Source organism: Lontra canadensis, unplaced genomic scaffold, assembly GCF_010015895.1.
Source record: "Lontra canadensis isolate GAN:19392208 unplaced genomic scaffold, GSC_riverotter_1.0 scaffold169, whole genome shotgun sequence".
Lineage (NCBI taxonomy): Eukaryota > Metazoa > Chordata > Mammalia > Carnivora > Mustelidae > Lontra > Lontra canadensis.
The window spans coordinates 1835468-1856495 of record NW_022631163.1 but is presented as its reverse complement, the minus strand read 5'-3'; the positions used below and the strand labels follow the sequence as shown (position 1 = coordinate 1856495).

The window sequence follows — 21028 nt, the reverse complement described above, 5'->3', positions numbered from 1 at the left end:
TCAAAGGGCTAATAGTCCTGAGGCTAAGACTAAAGCCTCAACCCTCCTGTGTCTGTGTGTTTAATTGGGAAAATCAAGCAAGGAAGGCTTCACAGAAAAGGCGGTGACTTAATGGAGCTTTGAAGTATGTAGGAAGATTTGCTAAGGGAGAAAAAAGACACTTGAGCTAGTTATTTTGGGGAAGAAACATTCACATATTTTTACATCTGTTCCTTTGGGGCTTTAAATCATGGAGGCTTCTTATATTCACCACCACTCTGTCAATGCCTTCTTTCTCTTGTTACTTTATCTTATATACTGAGATGTTCAAGCCAAGTGTTGGAACAGAGCCAAAAAGCCCCAGAATGAGGTGAGTGCTCACCGAATTTGCTCTGTCACCTCCAGATCCAGCCAGCCCAGCTAGCCCAGTCCTGTTCTCCTGGCAGCCAAAAGAGGAAGACTAATTATATCCTCTGGGGGACCAGATTGGGGGTAAAATTTGGGTGCAGGCAGACAAGGCTTATCCCTATTCTGCCAGTGAGGTACCAGGGGAGAGCTCCCCTGCCTCCTCAGCCATGAGGTTCTAGTCTGTCTACCTGTGACACTGAGGCCAGCTTCCATGGGGGGGTGGGGTGCAGGTGGAGGAGCTGCATGAAAAAGGGGGACACACTGGACTGGGAATTGCTGAGGTATTAAGTGAGATAATCATCATAAAATGTTTAATATCCCTGGCACACAGCAAGCGTTGGACGAAGGTGAGCTCTTCAACATACTACTATTATTATTACAGTAACACCTCAATTGTACTCCAACAAGATATTGTTTTCACAGCCTACTTTTATGACGTTGAGGAAGCAACTCCAAAGATGCAAGTGTATTTCAAAAACAGCTCCAGAGACGCAAGTGTATTTCAAAAATTTTTAAAGGTACAAGACCAAATTCCAACTGTAATGGCCTGAGAGCCCGAGACCCTGTCTTCAAGAGCTAGCCCTTGCCCCTATCAGGTGCGTGACCTTGGGCATGGCACTTCACCTCTGTGCCTCAATTTCCTCATTTGTAAAGTGGGGTTAGGAAGCCCCTCCCTCGTACGGTCATCGTGGGGTCCTGCCCGAGGACATTCCCGCTGCACCAGCGTCGTACGCATGCGAGGCGAGCTCACCGCCCACCTTTCAAGCCCCCCTGGCTATGGGACGGGCGGGGTAGATGAACGCCCAACCCGAGGCCCACCGACCTCTGCCGCCTGTACGGCAGGAGCGGGAAAGGCGGGAGCGCTTGAGGGGCGTCCTGAGACCGAGGGGGCCGGGCGCCCGGAGGGTCGACCCCTGCCGCCCGTACGCTGTCATCGGTAGCTTCGTCGCGAGGCCACGAAGCCCGGGCGCGGGTAGAGGCTAGGGAGGCCGGGCTGACCCAGGTCCCGCCGGCGGGGAGAACGGAGGGCGCCGGGGTACCCGGAGGAGGCTGGCAGCACGAGCCACGAGCCCCCGCGCGCCGCGGAGATGAGGCGCGAAAGGAGAAAGCACGGGGAGCGACACCCCCGCAGGCAGCGCCGCACGTCTCCAGCGGGCCGGGCTCAGGCGCTCACTCACCTGAGGCGCAGGCAACCGCCAGCAGTGCAGCAACAGCGGCAGCAGCAGCAGCAGCAGCGACGGCGGCTGTGAGAGGGGCGGGGAAGGCTCTGCGGCCGCGCAGGCTCACTGAGGGTGGCGGGGCCGCGCAGGCGAGCTGTGCCTACCCCCTCAAGAACTACCGAGAAGATGGTGGTTGAACTGGGAAGGCCCGGCGGCGCCATCTTGGGTGTAGTTTTTCATGTTGCGGAGTCTCCTGGGAGAACCTGAAAATAGAGCTGTCCGGAAGGCGGGGCGTTGAGTGCAGCCTCTGGCCCGCCTCCTCCCCTTCCGCCAAATCACATCCCTAATGATGCTCTTACTAACCCTTGCAAGGAAAGGAAGTTATCTTCTTTTAACGTGGACCCAGAGATGCACCTAAAAGCATATAGCCTAGCACAGTGCTTAGCTTGTGGAAGACGCTTACCAGATTTTGGGGGAATGAGCACAGTTAATTGAAGAACTAGAATGCAAGATTCAGGGCTCCTAATTCCCGGTCCTCCATTCTATCACCTCTATTACAACTGCCAGCCACACCATTTCCTTTCTTTGGGTGCCACAAGAGAAATGGAGTTTTGGTGTGGTTTTGTTTTAAGAATGATTACACACATTAAGCTTAATGACCCAAAGATATAACACCAAAATGTACCGGACATAATTCCCTCTCTGAAAGAGCTTTTTGGTAAATCTCATTGACTAAAAATCAAGAGTCATAGTCTCAGCTAAATTAAGACAAATATTAGGAATGTTACCAAAAATGTCGAGGACAGTGACTGTCTATAATAATGTTACTCGTCAAGCACAATTCCTGAAAGAAACTTGGGAAGAGGGGAAACTAAGTTAATTGAGCACAGACTTTTTTTTTTTTTTAAGATTTTATTTATTTATTTGACGGAGATCACAAGTAGGCAGAGAGGCAGGCAGAGAGAGAGAGGAGGAAGCAGGCTCCCTGCTGAGCAGAGAGCCTGATGTGGGGCTCAATCCCAGGACCCTGGGACCATGACCTGAGCTGAAGGCAGAAGCTTTAACCCACTGAGCCACCCAGGCGCCCCAAGCACAGACTTTTTAAATGATTTGTTTATCTGCTAACATTTACTGAGTGTCAAATTGGTTCTACTCTCTGTCCTTGATTAGATTACTAAGCCTCCGTGTGCTTGAGTTCTTCATCTACAAAGACAATAAAATACAAGCTACCTAAGTTGTGGTCTATATGCATGTAAAATCCTTAGAGCTTATAAATGTTACTATTTTAATATGCTCTATCTTATATGGCTGTTGAAGATGCAGACAAAAACACACCTTTTATGCTTGAGTTTGAATAAATTCTTACAAACAAAAAATGCGATACAATGTAATAAAATGAGGGAAGGTACAATCACCTGGGGGAGGTGTCATCTATCCCCACTTCATAGATGAGTAAATTTGAGCAAAACAGATGAAGATTCACTTCAAACGGTGTGCTCTTCCCATTGCACTACTCTGCTTCTGAAACAGTAGGCAATTAATACTACTCTGATGCTTAAAAGCCCCAACTTTCCTTGGGGCTGTACAAAGTTTCCCTTCCTGCTCTAGCCTTGACAATATTATCCATTCTCAAGGCTTCAATAGCTACATATCAGTTACTTCCAAATTTTCTCTCTAGTCCAAATGTTTCTACATAGTTTTCCACCTCTATAACCAATGGTCTAGTTGACTTCCCCATTTGGTATCTCAGATTAAACTACTAGCTTTCCTATCTCTTTAGCTGCTCTATTAATCCACCCAGTTGTTCAAGCTTTTGCCCTTCCAGCACATTGTTACCACTGTTCTAAATGTATACTATTTAATCTGATTTATAGCATCCCTGTGATACAGGTTCCTTCTTTCTCCCAATCTTACAGATAAGAGTTAAATAACTTTTTCTCAGTGACAGTAAGTGGCATTTAGGCTTTTAACACATAGGTCACATGCCTAAGTTCCAGACACTATGACCAACTCCCATGTCTGTTTTTGTTCTTTGCTCTCTCCCCAGTTTTTAGAACTGTGCATGGCATAGAGCAGGGGCTCTATAAATAAATGGAAAAAAAAAAAAAAAAAAAAAAGGAATACTGGGTGTGTGTGTGCCTGGGTGTTCAGTCAGCTAAGCATTTGACTTCCAGTCAGATCATCATCTTGGGGTCCTGGGATCAAGCTTCAGTGTTTCTCCTTCTGTCAAATAGATAAAATCTCTAAAAAAAAAAAGAAAGAAAGAAAAGGAAAGAAAAAAGATAGAAAGAAAGGAATGTAGGTCAAAGGAAGGAGATATCACCTTTCACTAATTGGTACTTAGGCCAAGGTTTAAGACTTAAGATTATGACTGGGTATTAGGTATTAGGAGGATCAGAGAATAACAATATTAACAATAAATTAGTTGGTGTTTTCCTGGTAATTAATGCTGAGGCATATTTCCACACTACTGTTCACTTCAGCATCTTAGCAAAGAATGTTATTTTCTGCTAAGCCCACACTGCCTTAAAAAAAATTTTTATAGGGGCGCCTGGGTGGCTCAGTGGGTTAAAGCCTCTGCCTTCAGCTCAGGTCATGCCTGGGGTCCTGGGATTGAGCCCTGCATTAGTCTCTCTGCTAAGCACGGAGCCTGCTTCCCTTCCTCTCTCTCTGCCTGCCTCTCTGCCTACTTGTGATCTCTATCTGTCAAATAAATATATGAAATCTTTTAAAAAAATTTTTTATATGCTCAAAGTATACACAAAGACAAATAAAGCATTTAATAATATGCAATTTTATAGTGCAAATTATTAAAAATAGAGAATGATGAAAAATAGTACTTAGCCTTTCCTGCCATGAACCCAGGATTTAGGATATCAATTCAGTATTTTTTTTTTGGATATCAACTCAATATTAAAACCTAACGCACACTGTAGACAACAGGATAGAGAATGAATATGTATTTCCTTCAATTCGGACATCATGTAAAGTGATACATGTTTATCCACATGATGCAAACAACACTCAAAATTCCTCTACCAAAAATCACCTTCAGGGCCACACTACAAAATCAGTCCCATTCCTTTACTACCAGAAGCCAACCTGACCCCTAAAATGTTTCCCTGGATTTGGTCCTAAATGGCTTTGTATTGTTTCAAAACCTAAAAAATATCTTCACAAGATGAAGATTGCTGACCATGAAGGATATTTAAAAGAATGGGCTACTAGTTCTCAAGGTCATTCCACTATAGAAGTTGCAAGCATTATGCACATTCTTGGAAAAAGTATCTATGCTACACTCTTACAGATGCATAAATTCTGTCACTTTTTGAAAAAACAAAAACAACAAAAAACAAACTGTAGGGTTCTACGTTCAGCCAATTATCCTCAAAGGCAACAGGGCAGCTATCACCAGCTCAGACTGCCATGCAGTTGCGATGTGCTCGGGCACTCTTCCGATTTCTCTCCTCTGGAGCACCTTGTGCAGGAAAACTACATGAAGTCACTGACAAGACCTAGAGCAATGTGTGGTAGGTGGGTTCCGTAGCTGAAGCTTAAGGAGTTTTCGAGCTGGTGAGGGGTCTAATTGTTGTGTGCTTCTCTTCCCTGCAGAGGAAAGACAGAATTAAATTTCAATTGAATTCAAAATAACATTTATTGAAAACTTGTATGGACACTGTGTCAGACACTGAAGGGTATTACAGTGACAAGAGTCTCTGTCCTCAAGGAGATGGCAGTCTGGCAGGAAAGCCAGCTGCAACCACAACCATAATAAAATGTAATGAGAAAATGAAGGTATATATAGCAAATAATTTAGGACTGGAGGAGGCCAAGGAAAAGCAACAGGGAAGTAATGTCAGTGTCACTTAGTGAATCCTTGAAGAATGAAAAGGAAAATGGCAATGGGTATTTAAAAGCTTAGATTTACTAAAACAACATGGTTTGTGGGGATTTCAGTCTACTGTGCTATTGTGGAATTCACAACTAGAAATTTCCCATTAACTTTGAGTACCCACAGCATAATAATTATCGTGAGGGGAGAAAAAGAAATCTTCTCATACAGGCTTTATTCTCCGAGACCATATGCTTTGGAGGTCAGTTTGTATCTGAAGGGCTATCATATATAAAATAGTGCAAGCTCCAGTCCCCAGAAGACACACACTCACCGAGCTGTACTGACACCTTCTGGAGACAGTGGGTACTTTCCTCCATAAAAGCATGCAGCTGCTTCATTGAGCCTTGCAGTTCGTCCATCTGCACAAGAAAGACAGCTGTGAGCTATAAGGGTCCGTGGTTTCCTTGATGTTCCTCAAAAAAGGACAGGCAAGCTCCAACTCAGGAGCATTGCCTCTGCTATCATTTCAGCCTGGAATGCTTGTGCCACACATTGTGTTTGCTCCTCCAGATCCACACTCTGCACTTCTCCGTGCTGCTCTATGCTCTGGGCGGCTGCCATGCGTAACCTCAAACAGGATTCCATGTCCTCGGGTGTCTGGGCAGGTATAGCCAAGAGGGAGCCCAAGTGGGAGGGAGCTTAATGAAGTCAGGGTATTTTTATGCAGGCTTGCTGAAAGGGTCGTCTTGAGTTAGTTCTCTCAACTGAAGGTCATGGCTCTCTCAAAGGAGCCCACTATATGACTTTCTTCCTCTGGTACCACAGTGACTGTTCCTCCCCTCTGTCCTTCAGGCCCAGGGATAGTAAGAGTTCAGCTGCCTCTAAGTCCCAGGTGACTTCATCAATCCTTGTGGTTTCCTCAATACCCATACTTTATATATCACTCCTTCAATTAGCCTTTATCAAGTGCATCTGCTTCCTGTCAATATTTGGGAGTGATACAATAATATTCTCCCAAATGTCCTCATGGCTCACTTCCTCATTTCTTTAAAGTCTCTGTTAAAATGGCACTGTAGAGGGGTGCCTGGGTGGCTCAGTCGGTTAAGGATCTGCCTTCAGTTCGGGTTGTGATCCTAGGGTCCTGGGATCAAAACTTGCGTTGGGCTCCCTGCCCCGGGGAAGCCTGCTTCTCCCTCTGCCTACAGCTCCCCTTGCTTGTGCTCTCTCTGTCAAATGAATAAATAAAATCTTAAAAAAAAAAAAAAAAAAAGGCTCCTTAGAAGGACCATCAACAACTGCTCTATACAGAAACTTACTGCCCTTCCTGTACACCAACTCCTTTACCCTGTTTTATTAGCTCTTATCACCACATTTTTTTTTATTGTTTCTCCATGTTACCCCAAGGTAGAGCTGAATATACTTATCTCATTACATATATTCTCCAGGTCTCTTACATTTCCAAGGACAACATAGCAAAGCTAAATAACCAAATTAACATGAGCCCACTCACCACCAACTCCATATAATCGAAGACTTTGTTCTGGTTCTGCAATATCTTTTGGTAGTCAGGCTTTGTATTAAGGACTTCACTCTGGGAAGATCCAAGATATGTTGCAGGTTCCACTTCAACTTCAGTAACTTTGTTTTCAGCTGATCCTCTGGAGGGGAAAAAAAAAAGAGCAAGGAATTTTTTTTTCTTTTAAAGATTTTATTTATTTATTTGATAGAGAGAGATCACAAGTAGGCAGAGAGGCAGGCGGGGGCGGAGGGCAGGGGGGCAGGGAGCAGGCTCCCTGTCGAGCAGAGAGCCCGACGCAGGGCTCGATCCCAGGACCCTGAGATCATGATCTGAGCCAAAGGTAGAGGCTTAACCCACTGAGCCACCCAGGCACGCCGCAAGGAATTTTTTTTAAAGGTTTTTTTTTTATTATTTACTTATGTGAGAGAGAGAGCACAAACAGAGGAGATAGGGAGAAGGAGAAGCAGACTCCCCACTGAGCAGGGCTCAATCCCATGAGATCATGACCTGAGCCAAAGGCAGAAGCTTAACAGACTGAGCCACCCATGTACCCCTCAAGGAATTTTTATAATCATTTTCTGGGGGAATATATGTAAGACAACATAGGGGAAAAAATCTCCAATAAGGCTTTGTTAACCAGAACCAATATTCTTCCGCTCTACTATCAGAGTAGGCTATCTTATTAATAAGAGGGCTCTGAAATGATTATGCCAGTGTTAACATATTTATACCACTGGACTCCTGGAAATGCTAGCTAGAACCTTCACATCAGTTGATTCCACCTAACGGTAAGGTCCATTTACAAAAAGGACTACATGTGAGGTATAGTAAAGCCAAAGCTTGCTTTCCTGAAATCCATGTCTATGATCTCTTCTTAAGAAAAATGCTGGGCCACCTCAATTATCTGAAATAACTGAAAATGGAGAGTTCATGAAAACCGAGGACTCTTTAACAACTACCACTCCTACAATTTCCTGACCGCCAGACCCTGCTAAACATGTTCCATTTCACCTTATTTAACACTCACAATATCCCAATGAGATACATACTAATATTATCCCCATTTTCAAGAGGAACTCCAAGTTTAGCAATAAAGTAGCTTGCCCAAGAACACAAAATGAAGGAATAATTAGTATTTGAACAGAGATAATCTGCTTCTAGACGCATTCCTCTTAACCAGTAAACTATGCCACATCAAAAGTTTTTATTCTGAAACTGCCATCTTATACTTAACTTCATAAAAGGACCATATAAGGGGCAAATAAAGTAACGGATAACCATCAATGCCCTGACTGCGGAAATTTTCAGACCATGTTCCTGAAAGCACCTCTCTGCTGCTACTTTTGCAGTTAGGGCTTTGAGTAACATTTTATATTTGGGTTTCCAGCTGAGATTCTGTTGGGGAAAAATAAGTTTAAAATCACTGGCTTAGGGACACCTGGGTGGCTCAGTTGGTTGGACGACTGCCTTCGGCTCGGGTCATGATCCCGGAGTCCCGGGATCGAGTCCCGCATCGGGCTCCCAGCTCCACGGGAAGTCTGCTTCTCTCTCTGACCTTCTCCTCGCTCATGCTCTCTCTCACTGTGTCTCTCTCAAATAAATAAATAAAATATTAAAAAAAAAAAAAATCTTTAAAAAGAAAATCAAATTCCACAAGGTAAAAGATAGCTTCCTGTTTCCAATCATGAATCTAACCTGGATATATCTTCAGCCTCCTTCTGGTAGTGCTGCAAAAGTTGATCCCAAGACTGACGTTCTAAAGAAAATCTATAGAATCAGGAAAAAAATATATCAGTTACTTTTCGATCATCTCATTCTGACTCATTCAGGGCATCAATAAGTACATTAGGTGTCTACTCTGGCTCTAAGATGTGAGTAAAAAGGTCATTCAAGGATTAGAAAGCTTGACTAATTCAGAGGATATTAATTTAATCAAATCAAACATGAGTTCTTAAAATCAAATTAACATCCTTATTCCCTCAAGTCCACTGTATGAAACTGGCGATGAGTAGAGCCCACAAGATCCCAATATGTAGCTTTCTAAATTCTAGTGTTGACACACTAATATTGAGACTCTGAATGGGATATTTACTATTCATTTTTTCCAGGCCTAGTTATTTTCCCCAGATAAATTTAGATTTTCCAACAAAGCATCACTCATTTTCACTTACTTTGTTATGTATTCCTTCATCTCAGCCACTGATGTTTCCAGAGACAAATCTGATGCTTTTCTGGAATACAGATAGGATTGTAAGATCAACATAAATGTTTCAAGGGCACTTGCTTTAATAAGATGCCTTACATAATTTTAATGGCAGTATAAAATGTTCAGAATTCATCTTTCAACAAATATTTATTCTTGGCCTCTATCTCATTTTTGCACTAGGTAACAGTTTTCTCGGTGGTCTCTTTATTTTCTATTTCTCTCATTGATTCCAATTCACCTTTAGCCAGATTACCTTTCCCTAAAATATTCCTTAATTTTATTTTCCTTGCCTAAAACTCTGTGACTCTTGACTGCATTCAAAATAAAAGTCAAAACTCTTTAACCTGGCACTTTAGCCTGTTTGGGCTCCAACCAGCTCATTAATTTTGATACTAATTGTTGCCTTTCTTTTCTACCTATTCTGCCCCATATAATCTCACTCAGCCTGACACTCAAACATCTGGAATTTCCCACCTCCAAAAATCACACCATTTTTTCTTTTTTTAAAGATTTATTTATTTGAGAGAAAGTGAGAAAAAAGCGTGAGCGGAGGAAAGAACAGAGAGAGAATACCCAAGCAGACTCCCTCTGAGGATGGAGCCCAACTCAGGGCTTGATCTCACAAGTCATGACATCAGGTTGAGTGGAATCCAAGAGCTGGATGCTCAAATGACTGAGCTGCCCAGGTACCCTTGTTCACATCATTTTTGAGTCATCTTTTAAGGCCCAACAATACTTTTGTATATGACCATCTTTTCTTCCCACTCAAAATGATGCTATCAGAGGAGAGGGATTATGTTTACTTACACCAATGGCTCAGCTCAGTTGGGTGACTAATGCTAATGGAAAAGAAGCAGGCACTGAAAATGCCAATATTCTGCAGGTGTACTTGGTACTCTACGCAGTAGAAACAAGTTAGTTGTTCCACTTTTCATTTTTCTCTACCAAGGCCTGTAACACACAGCCTCTATCATCTCTGGCTGAGATGCAGCAGCTGGTAGCTAAAATACACTGCATTAAAAGAGATACTATGTCGAGCCAACATATTTTTCATTTCCTAGATAGCAACTGTAATTCTAACAATCTGTGGGAAAGTAGACATTTGTGAAATATTTGCCATTATAAATAAAACTAAAAAGTTTTATAAGGTAGGCCAAGTGACGATTTGTTTCAAGGCAGGAACTAGAGAGTTAGGCCCTGCCCCCCTAGAGGAACTACCAGTTTAAGACCGGGATTTAAAAACTTCTAATATTCTTCCTTGCCAATAGCTGAAGAACATAAGTTTATTACCGACTTGTATTTCTAGCAAAGATTTGAACAATGCTTTTCCTCTCATTTTCCACGGCTGGTTCCTTCCCACCACTCGGGTCTTACAGATCTTCTCTGAACACTAACTAGACTTGCCCACTCTATCAAGTCACTACCACAGTTACTAACTTCTTAGATCATCACTAACTGAAATCCTTATTTTCTATGTATTTGTTTGTCTCTCCTGTTAAAATACATAAGAAAGACCTTGCTTGATTTATTTATCATTTTATCTCTAGCATCTAGAGACCCTGGTGTATAGAAGATGCTGGATAATGTTTGAGTGAATAAACAACAAATTATAATGAAAAGTCGTAATTAAGTTATAATTTAGGACAGAAGGGGAACTGCACATACCCTTCTGAATCTTCAAAACATTTTTGTAGAGTTCCATTACTTTCCAGGCTCTCTGCAAAATGTTTCAATTCTTCAGAAAGAGAAGATGCTAGAGTGGGGGAGAAAAAAACATAAAATAAAAAGAGTATGAATTTTCACAGCAAGCTGCTGACAAACATATACTCAAGGTGGTCTCAGCTCTAGGGTCCCCTGTTACGTTCTGGCCCTCTCACCCATTCAAAGTAGTAGTATAAATATGCAGAAAGATTTTATCCTTTTTCTTGAGTAGGTATAGATAAAATGGAAGACAACTCCTCTTTATGACATTTATGATAGTGTTTTTTATACTTGACTGGTGAAAACTAGTTACAAGTTATACATGTACTGACATTTAACTCAAGAAATTTCAACTGCTGGCACTGAAAGGGAGAACATATTACAGAAATCAGGCAATAGGCAGGGGCATAATGAAAAATGTTAAAGGAGAATAAAGAATTATGGGCATAAGGTAAAAACAGGTCTCTGCTTTGACTTGGAAGGATCTGTAATTGCACTCAGGTGAGAAATGCAGAGGGGAAAGCAGATGTTGAACAGCTATCCTATCTACTTTAATTATGGTGATGGTCTAACACCAAGATAAACAACAGTCTGAGTTCATATATTTTCATGTTTTTTTTTAAAGACTTTATTTATTTATTTGACAGACAGAGATCACAAGTAGGCGGAGAGGCAGGCAGAGAGAGAGGAGAAGCAGACTCCCCACTGAGCAGGGAGCCTGATGTGGGGCTCGACCCCAGGACCTGGAGATTATGACCTGAGCCGAAGGCAGATGCTTAACCCACTGAGCCACCCAGACGCCCCTATTTTCCATGTCTTTAAAGTGGGTAACACTGAGTATTTCTGACCCTGGATGATTATGTATTTACACTGTAAAAGCTACCTCCTAGAAAGTTAAAAATGGACTCCTAAGAATATATGTAATTTATATCACAGAGGAACAGCTAATTTCCCTAATGTATAAAGAGTTCCTACAAACTGATGTAAAAAAAAGCCAACATCCCAATTTTCAAAAATGAGAGAAGGAGCCTTTCCAGCAGTGCCGACCTCCCCACAAGAACATCCCCTCTCCAAGAACCTCCTCCACCCATCCCGGAAGAGAAAAGGAAGCACAAGAAGTGCCTGGCACAGAGCCCTAACTCCTACTTCACGGATGTGAAGCGCCCAGGATGCTACAAAATCACACCGTTTTTAGCCATGCACAAACAGTAGTTTTGTGTGTTGGCTGCGCCACTGTCCTTTGCCAGCCTACGGGAGGAAAAACAAGGCTTAAAGGAAGGATGCTCCTTCAGACAGAAGCAGCGCTAAAAGCATCCTGAATCAAGATGAGGGGAAAACCATCCCAATCAACACATTTTGGATTAAAAAAAAAAAAAAACAAAACAAAAAAACAAAACAGGGGTGCCTGGGTGGCTCAGTCGTTAAGCGTCTGCCTTTGGTTCGGGTCATGATCCCAGGGTCCTGGGATCAAGCCCTGCATCGGGCTCCCTGCTCTGCTGGAAGCCTGTTTCTCCCTCTCCCACTCCCTCTGCTTGTGTTCTCTCCCTATGTATCTCTCTGTTAAATAAATAAATCTTTAAAAAAAATGAACAAAGGCTATAAACATACACAGAAAATGAAGTACAAGTGGTCCTAAAAAACATGAAAAAGTGCTTATCCTCTTTGAAAGAAAATGGAGGGGCGCCTGGGTGGCTCAGTGGGTTAAAGCCTCTCCCTTCTGCTTGAGTCGTGGTCTCGGGGTCCTGGGATCGTGCCCCACATCAGGCTCTCTGCTCAGCGGGGAGCCTGCTTCCTCCTCTCTTTGCCTGCCTCTCTGCCTACTTGTGATCTCTGTCAAATAAATAAATAAAATCTTAAAAAAAAAAAAAAGAAAGAAAATGGAACAGATTAAAACTGGAAAATACTTTTTATCACCTATCAAATAGTAAAAAATCTGAATTGTTTGCTAAAACTGTTGTGAGCATGAAAAAGCAGGTACTTGCATATATTGCTGGTAAGAGAATAAACTGATACGACTTTTTTTTTTAAGATTTTATTTATTTATTTAACAGAGAGAGATCACAAGTAGGCAGAGAGGCAGGCAGAGAGAGAGGGCAAAGCAGGCCTGCTGAGCAGAGTGCGTGATGCGGGGCTCGATCCCAGGACCCTGAGATCATGACCCGAGCCGAAGGCAGAGGCTTAACCCACTGAGCCACCCAGGCACCACTGATACAACTTTCTGGAAAGCAATCTGGTAATTTCTCACATTTCATTTGATCTATGTAATTCAAATTCTAGAAATTTATTTTATTTTTACTTGTGTATATGACAAAAGGTTTGTGTAAATTACAAAGGTATTCACTACCCTATTTATTATAATAGCAAAATACTGGAAACAACCCTAAAAGTCCATCAGGAAAGAACTGGTTAAATCACATATGGAACATTTATAAAATGAAATATCATATGGCTACTAAAATGTCTCAAGACAGTTCTATATGCGCAATATGGAACATGTGCAAGACAAATTGGTTTAAAAAAAAAAAGACAAGGAACGCCTGGGTGGCTCAATTAGTTAAGCATCTGCCCCTGGCTCAGGTCATGATCCCGGGGTCCTGGGATTGAGCCCCACGTCAGGCTCCCTGCTCAGCAGGAGAGTCTGCTTCTCCCCTTCCCTCTGCCTCTAACTACCACTCATGCTCTCTCTCTTGCTCACTCTCTCAATCAAATAAATAAAATAAATAAATAAAACAAGGGGCGCCTGTGTGGCATAGTCAGCTGAACGTCTGACTCTTGGCTTCAGCTCAGGTCATCTCACGGTCATGAGATAGAGTCCCGCATCAGGTTCCCCACTCAGCACGGAGTCTGCTTGAGTTTCTCTCTCCCTCATCCTTTGCCCCTCCCCCCCACTCCCTCCCTCCTACCCTCTCTAAAATTAATAAATAGGGCGTCTGGGTGGCTCAGTGGGTTAAGCCTCTGCCTTCGGCTCAGGTCATGATCTCAGGGTCCTGGGATCAAGCCCCACATCGGGTTCTCTGCTCAGCAGGGAGCCTGCTTCCCCCTCTCTCTCTGCCTGCTTCTCTGACTACTTGTGATTTCTGTCTAATAAATAAATAAAATCTTAAAAAAAAAGAATTAAAAAAATAATAAAATTAATAAATAAATCTTTAAAAAAAGATATGGTAAAGAACAGTGCAGAGAGTATATGTTCATTTGGTATGCATGTAAAAATGTTGGAAATGCCGTAAGATCTCTACAGTAATCCACAGGAAGCTGGTGGCTGTGGTGGAATCGGCAGAGAGGAGTTGGACTGGCTTGGTGTGGGAGGCAGGCTTACTTTTCACTTTTCTATTTTCTGAATGTCATAATTATATATTCTTACTTCTTTAAACACAATTCTAAGATATAGAGGGGGGCTGGTTTTGTGAAGCATCAGCTCCTATAAATGGGGGTCCTCAAAGTGGGGATTCAACTAAAGGTAAAGCCAAAGGCCAAAGCTTGCTCATCTATTCTTAGCAACTTACCTTTGGCTCTAAAACTTTCAAGACTGAAGCCCTCAGTGTCCTTTAGGAAGGGTTCAAGTTTCTGAACAGAGAACTAAATAAAGGAAAGCATTTTCAGTACAACCACCAAGATTTTCCAGGCCAGTCTTGAGTTCACATAAATTCATGATGTTTCATCAATGTGAAAGTAAACATGATTTAATTTTTATACCTAAGATTTTTCATACAAACAAATAAGTAGATCAGGAAAAATCTCTTTGCTCAGACTATACATTTTGATTTTTGGTTCAGAGAAACATGGTCATTCAAGTAATACAAATGACTTCTCTAAACTGCTGTAATCGCCAGTTAGCCACATAATTCCCAATCAGTATATAGTCAGACCTCAAATGTCTGCTTTAACTTAGATACTGACTTTCACCCACTTTAAATTCCCATCATTTGCTGCCAATGGGCAAAATATACTAGACTGAGGACATCTCTGACTCTCAGGTGCTCAGTTAGCAGCAGCAATAGCACCAGTGGGACTGGTAGAAGGCCTAGTCCAGAGAGAAAAATCAGCTGCTGATGGGATTAAATGTGGCTTTTAAATTAATCCCACCTAGAAAGAAACTTCTTTTAATCTTAATTGATATATCACACAACACTGATCTCTCTTTGGAGCTGTCACAGCAACAGTTTAAAAAAGGAAAAAGAGAAAGAGAAAGAAAAAGAAAAAGAAAAAGAAAAAGAAAAAGAAAAAGAAAAAAAGAAAAAGAAAGCATTTCTCAATCCCAAGAATCTTACCTGGAAACTGGAAAGCAGGAGAGCGACCAGCCGTTTGCTTTCTGTTAAGTTGCCACTGATGGATCTGCTGAGCTCTAACATAAAATATCACCACATGTAAGGAGCTAGATACTAACACGGTAAAGTAAAAAATCTAAAAATTGCCCTCCCTCTTGATGGGGTCTAACTTCAGGCAAGAATTCCTAGGCAGCATTTTCTACTTAAAAGGAGAATTCATAAAAAGTATATCTAATTTTTTTTTGACTCACCAAAAAATGAAATTTACCAGTTTAATGTACTAACTTTAAAAAGTTATTATGAACCTTTTACGGATTACATTAAAATCTTGTCCGTTAGGGGGCGCCTGGATGGCTCAGTCGTCTGAGTGTAAAGCTCTTGATTTGGGCTCAGGTCAGGCAGGATCTCAGAGTAGTGAGATCAAGCCCTGCAACCTACTTCCCGCTCAGCCGGAAGTCCGTTTGAGTTTCTCTGCCTCTGCCCCTGCCGAGGCTCACATGAGAGCTCTTTCAAATAAATTATGTCCTTATGTCCTTAAAAAAATAAAAAATAATGTAACTTAAAAAAAAAATCACTTAACTTGTTTTTGATGTTTTATTTTCAGCATTGAAGGAAAGAAGGTGGGAACATTTGAGTATCTTTATGACAGGCACTGCAGGGTTTTTTGTTTGTTTGTTTTTTGAGTAGGTTCCATGCCCAAGGTGGGGCTTGAGCTTAGGACCCTAAGATCAAGAGTTGCATGCTTGGGGCGCCCTGGGTGGCAAGGTCAGTTAAACATCTGCTTTCGGCTCAGGTCAGGATCTCAGGGTCCTGGGATGGAGCCCCACATAGGGCACCCTGCCCAGTGGAGGGTCTGCTTCTCCCTCTTCCTCCCCTCCCCCACCTGGCTCATGCTTCGTTTCTGTCTCTCTCTCTTTGAAATAAAGAAATAAAACCTTACTAAAGTCTCATGCTCTATGGAGTAAGTCAGCCAGGTGCCACTCCAGTGTGCTTTAAATACACTGTCTTGTAAATTACAAGCTCCATTTCACAGATGGGAAAACTGAAGCTGGAGGCCAGATATTAGTGGAGCCAGAATTCAATCCCAAGTCTGCCACCAAAAAAAGTGTATTTTCCCACTAAGAGCCATGTGGCTTCTCTGTAATGACCTTATAATAACATTAATAGCAATTTGTTGAACACTTGCTATATAAAAAGCATTTCATTAAATGTTATGCACACCTCATTAAAACTGAAGGCAAGTAGCTTATCAATTCCATTTTACAAAGTAGCACACTGAGGCACAAAGACTGGATGATAGGTAATTTGTCCAAGATCACATGGTGAGTCCCCCTGAATTGGCGGGGAATTTTACATAATTATGCCACTGAATCCTCAAATGACTACAAGATGTAGATACTGGTTTTTTTCAGTTATGTCCCTCGAAAAACATCAGTTATTATACAGCAAAGAAAATTTGAGATACATATATTTTTGTCCTCCAACTTCAGCTGGCTGTGTTTTTAGTTCTTTTGCCTCCTAATTATTTCTCATTGCTGTTAGTACAGAAAAATAGGATACCTTCTGCCTATAACCAAAGAAACCTGGCAAATGGTCAGGAATAACGAGGAGATAACCAATTTTATTACATCAGTGGTTTTCTGTTATACAGAATTTTAGGTCCACAAGCCCTGGAATAGAGATAAAGGTAAGGGTAATCTTAGGAAACTGCTATTTTCTTGGCACACCTACAGAGTGAAGTGCATGAGCACAATTGTGGCAGCAATATGCTAAATGGCTATTTTTAGCCAGATTTCTTTCTAGACATCAGGCCATCTGGAAATGAGCTAATATCTTTAAAATAACCACAATATCTTAGCATTGCAGTCATTTACTTACTATAAGCCAAGAACTGTGTTATATATCTATTCATTTAATTCTCACATAAACCTGTAAAATAGGTATCATTTCATCCCATTTCCTGATAAGGACTGTAAGGCAAAGGAGCTTAAGTAATCTGCTCAAGGTTATACAACTAGTAAGTTCTTCCTGAAATGTGCTGGACTTTCCACATTCAACCTTGTACTTCAATGCTTACTGAGATGTAATTATTATTGTAAATTCACACAAATCACATTCAAATACGGCATGTTTAAAAACTTAGTTTTCACCAAGATATTTTTACATGCATCCTCCCTCTGACATATTTTCAGTTACAAAGCCTATAATCAGGTAGCAACCCACCCACCTCTGTTTCACTTCAGGAAATAACAGAAACCCGTAAGAAGAAATCTTTAATGCCTCTCCTCCTAGCAGAAGTGAGTGTTGGACAATTACAAACTAGAATTTCTGTTCATGGTGGAGATTACAACAGGCAGCTGCTAACACGGATAGCAATCATATGGAACACTTACTAGGTGTTTGACATTAGTACTCAGGATCTCTCTTACAGATGAGGAAACTGAGGTTGACAAGGGTGACATGATTTGCTCAGTCACAGAACAAGTAGCAGAGCCAAGTCAATCCTCCATTCTTTCTGCCATACCTCACTGCCTCTTATCTGAGCTGGAACTCCTGTCTTACGTACACAGCATCCCACCTGTGATGCCCTGATGAAAGGCAGGCAGTGACTTCCGCCGGCTCATTTCCTTCATACTTGCTCGCCGCCAAGATTGACTCTTGTCTTGACGATCAGGAGATTGTTCTTGGGGGGACAAATGAAGGGACCTGGACTGAAGTCCTTCCTCCTGGCCAACATCACAACTTCCCCCCATTTTAGGGCTACAGCCAAGGTGAAGTCTTTCCTCTGAAACGCCTTGAGTCATCTCCAGGGAGGCAGGTGATTTGCTACACACTTCCGTAGGGATGGGATCCGATTCTAGTGGATGATCGTGAGTCTTAGATGTCACTGGTTCCTCTTCTAGCACTTGTTATGAAAAAGTCAGAATACAATATCAAACCCACCACAACAATGCATCTGAGCAAAAAGGTGAAAAAAGAAAATGTATGCCCCAGATCATGGAAGCAGTGAAGAAGCATCTCTGTAAATATGTGAATACGGAATTCCAAATCCACCAGGAGCCAAGAAAGCATTTGTGAATAGCTCAGAAAACTGAACCCAAGGCCAGAGGGCCTCCATTTTACGACAGTACTTACCTTCTGTGGTCTCCGATCTAATTACTGTAGTCATCCTGGATGAAGAACCCTGAAAATCGGAAAACAAGGTGATCTGTTCCTCACATTTCAGCCTCAGTCTCGCTGGGGCTTTACTACCCCAAAAGAGACTTTGTGTTGTCCAGCCTTTCCGACCTGCTCATCTCTGCCCCATGAAATACTACCTACCTGACAAGGCCCAGTCTAGTCCCACCGCATCCACCTCCTCCAGAGACTATCAGACTATCATCACCTCTTGTACTGAATCTCTACAGAAGTCATCGTCAGAAATACTCATGTCTTGCTTAACACACACCCTCCTTTATTTCCCAATTATTTAACTAGTCCTTCATATCCTAGATGGCATTATGATCTACACGGTCTTCCAAACTAGAAAAATCACATCATCCTTCCTATGTTTAATCTCTACATCCAAAGAACTGTCCATCCTACCTCCAACAGTCTCTGGAAAGCTTTTCTCCACTTCCAGTTCTCAGTTTAGTTCAGATCTCAGAACTTCCACCATCTGCCTCCCCCTCCCCAGAATAATCTTACAGCCTCTCCACTGGTTTTCCAACATCCAGTACTGCTCCTCTCCAATCCTTTCTTTAGACAGCAGCAGAGATTCTTCCAGTATATTCGACACCTTTCATTAACTAGTCCTAACCTACCCAGCCCGGCTCTTTCCTGCCACCCCCATTCCCTGCACCACTCTTGAATCTCTACACACACCCTGCCTGTAAGACTTATTCAGCCTTCCCAACCTAGCCTAAATGCGAAGCTTTCCAGCCACTTCTCTAAGCAAAGTTGGTTGTTCCACCCCTTAGTTTTCCTAGCACTGTAAAGTGTGTTTAGGTGTGTCTCCCCAGCCAGACTGTATTTGTATTCCTAGTGGCTGTCACAGACAACTGACTGGAAGAAAGCAATGAAGGACATGACCGAGGCATCTCTGAATATTCAAGGCTTACCCCTCCCTCCCAGCAGAAATCTGTTTGAGGGGGAGGGACTCTAATTAAAGAGAAATGAATATATAGGGAGGGACAGAATGGGAAAAGTTACAGAACAAGGGTGGGGAGGTCAAGGATCTAGATCCCCACAATCAGGGCTGTATTACAGATTCAAGCTTGGATAATAACAACAAATGTCATTTGTTAAGCTGCTTGCTAAGCGCTTACTATATGCCACGATCTGTGTATGTATGTACGCAGGCATTTTATTTGCATCATTATCTCATTATCCCACAGAATCCTTTCCACAGCTCTGGAAATACTATCATTATTTCTCCGTACAGATAGGGGAACTGAGGTTCAGAGGAGCAAAAGCTCGGCCCACTGGGGGCAATTCCGGGGAGCGGGGGCCCAGGTGGAATTCGAACCCAGGCCTGTGACCCACCCCCAGCCCTCAAACACCGTTCTGCACAGGCCCCGAGCGAGAGGCGCAGCCGGCCTTTAGGATTCCTCTCACCTGGAGGAGGCCGCAGAGCCCTGAATCCCTCGGTCCCCTCTGTCTGGGGGGCGGCGACCGGTCTGGGCTGGGCGGAGAGGTCCGATGCCAAGGAGCCGGTACTGGGATAGGCCGAACAGCGTCCACGAAGAGATCTGCGACTTCCGGACGACGCCAGGCCAGCCCGCAGCCTCCGTCCCGGAGATACGAGCATGCAAATCACTCTTCGCGGTCAAGGGTCGAGCTTCGACGTCCTGTACCACCGCCGCCGCTCCTCTCGGGCCTGGGGCGCCGACAGCTATCTGCGACCCCAAGGATGGCGCGGCTTCTGAAAGTCCCGCCAACCAAGGGCGCCTGCGCAGTTGGCAGCCTGCCGTGTCCGTGCACGCAGGCGCAGGATGGCCCCCCCCCCCCCCGCCTTCGATGCGCATGCGTAACTGGTGTTCCAAAGCTCTTGCCTCCCTCCCGCCCCTGCCCCCTTGTCCAAGTCCTTACTGGTTAAGACTCGGCCACGAAATCTATTTCCCCAGCTACGCCACGCCCGCGGTGTCCCCTCGTACGGACTCTTACCTCGTTTTGTTTACGCTGCACGCGCTTAGAGCCCATTGAAGATGGGGCAGGGGGAGGTGTAGACCCAGAGAGGTACTTGCCAAATGAATACAATGGGTCACGGGGCATCTGATGATCTCCTCCGTGGTTACACCATGGTCTCCACCCTCCCTTTATATTAACTGCAAAAACGTGGGCCGTGTCTCTCCCAGAGCAGAGTGGAGCTCTGTACTCAGTTTGTTTTATTCTATCCCACTCCTGCTCTAGCACTTTATTTCCTGTGACCCGTTTAATACTGGCAAAGTTCAAGAACTCTCCTGTGCAGCCTTATTGCAGCCCCCCCCCCCCCCCCCCCGCCCAAACTGCTTGCAGCTCCTCTGCCAATCCTTGTTGCTTCCTCCCTCTGCTCCTTTGCTCAAGCCGTCCCCTCTGCCTGGGAAGCCCATTCCGGCTTTTTTTCTGCAAATTCTCCCAATTTTAAGCCTCAGCTGAGGATTCATCTCTCTTAGATTTTTCTCTGAGGCTCCAGACTGAAAACTCTGTGTTCCCAGAAGCCCAGCTGTGTCTATTCCACTATCCCTTGCTGGCATGGGAGGCCCCAGAGAGCAGCACCTAGCATGATGCCATGGAAATGTCCCCTTGCATATGCAGTCCTTTCTTTCGGATCTGAAACCAAATGTTGAATTATTAGCAGTCCATAAAGTCTGAAAGACGAGTTGGGGAGCAGCAGCTGGAATGTTACTGGGGTCATCCTTCCGTAGCAGCTGCAGTCCTTGGAAAGGTTTTCTGATGGGAGGTAGAAATCTGCCTTCCTGAAATTTTCCACCCTGT

General features: G+C 43.3%; 2 protein-coding genes and 1 pseudogene across 6 annotated transcripts in view; 1 reads left to right on the top strand and 2 right to left on the bottom strand.

The window, feature by feature from the left end:
• Positions 1-1696, bottom strand: part of NDRG3 (NDRG family member 3) — a 74084-nt gene extending 72388 nt beyond the window's left edge. For 2 of the 4 annotated variants that reach the window (XM_032845815.1, XM_032845817.1), the window contains exon 1: positions 1566-1696. The gene's annotated coding sequence lies outside the window, so the exon portion shown is untranslated. The remainder of the gene's footprint in view (positions 1-1565) is intronic. The other 2 variants (XM_032845818.1, XM_032845819.1) reach the window with 1 other exon arrangement.
• Positions 1697-4492: 2796 nt separating this feature from the next.
• DSN1 (DSN1 component of MIS12 kinetochore complex) lies at positions 4493-19961 on the bottom strand. 2 transcript variants are annotated; one of them, XM_032845785.1, is made up of 11 exons: positions 19670-19961; positions 18209-18257; positions 17652-17978; positions 15077-15150; positions 14312-14384; positions 10773-10860; positions 9073-9132; positions 8597-8668; positions 6893-7040; positions 5714-5801; positions 4493-5153 (listed from the first exon to the last, which is right to left on the bottom strand). In XM_032845785.1, exons 2-11 carry the CDS (start codon positions 18240-18242, stop codon positions 5050-5052), a joined length of 1068 nt encoding a protein of 355 aa, XP_032701676.1. In that variant the 5' UTR covers positions 18243-18257; positions 19670-19961; the 3' UTR covers positions 4493-5049. The 2 variants fall into 2 exon arrangements, with proteins under 2 accessions (XP_032701676.1, XP_032701677.1); XM_032845786.1 differs by lacking the exon at positions 17652-17978.
• LOC116860009 lies at positions 11824-12116 on the top strand (annotated as a pseudogene).
• Positions 19962-21028: the final 1067 nt, after the last annotated feature.

Coding starts and splice junctions, on each gene's coding strand:
- DSN1 (XM_032845785.1), bottom strand. CDS start 18,242: ATGACTACAGTAATTAGATCGGAGACCACAGAAG. Junction 17,979..18,208: donor TAGATCGGAGACCACAGAAG/GTAAGTACTGTC, acceptor TTTCATAACAAG/TGCTAGAAGAGGAACCAGTG. Junction 15,151..17,651: donor CTTTCATCAGGGCATCACAG/GTGGGATGCTGT, acceptor ATTTTATGTTAG/AGCTCAGCAGATCCATCAGT.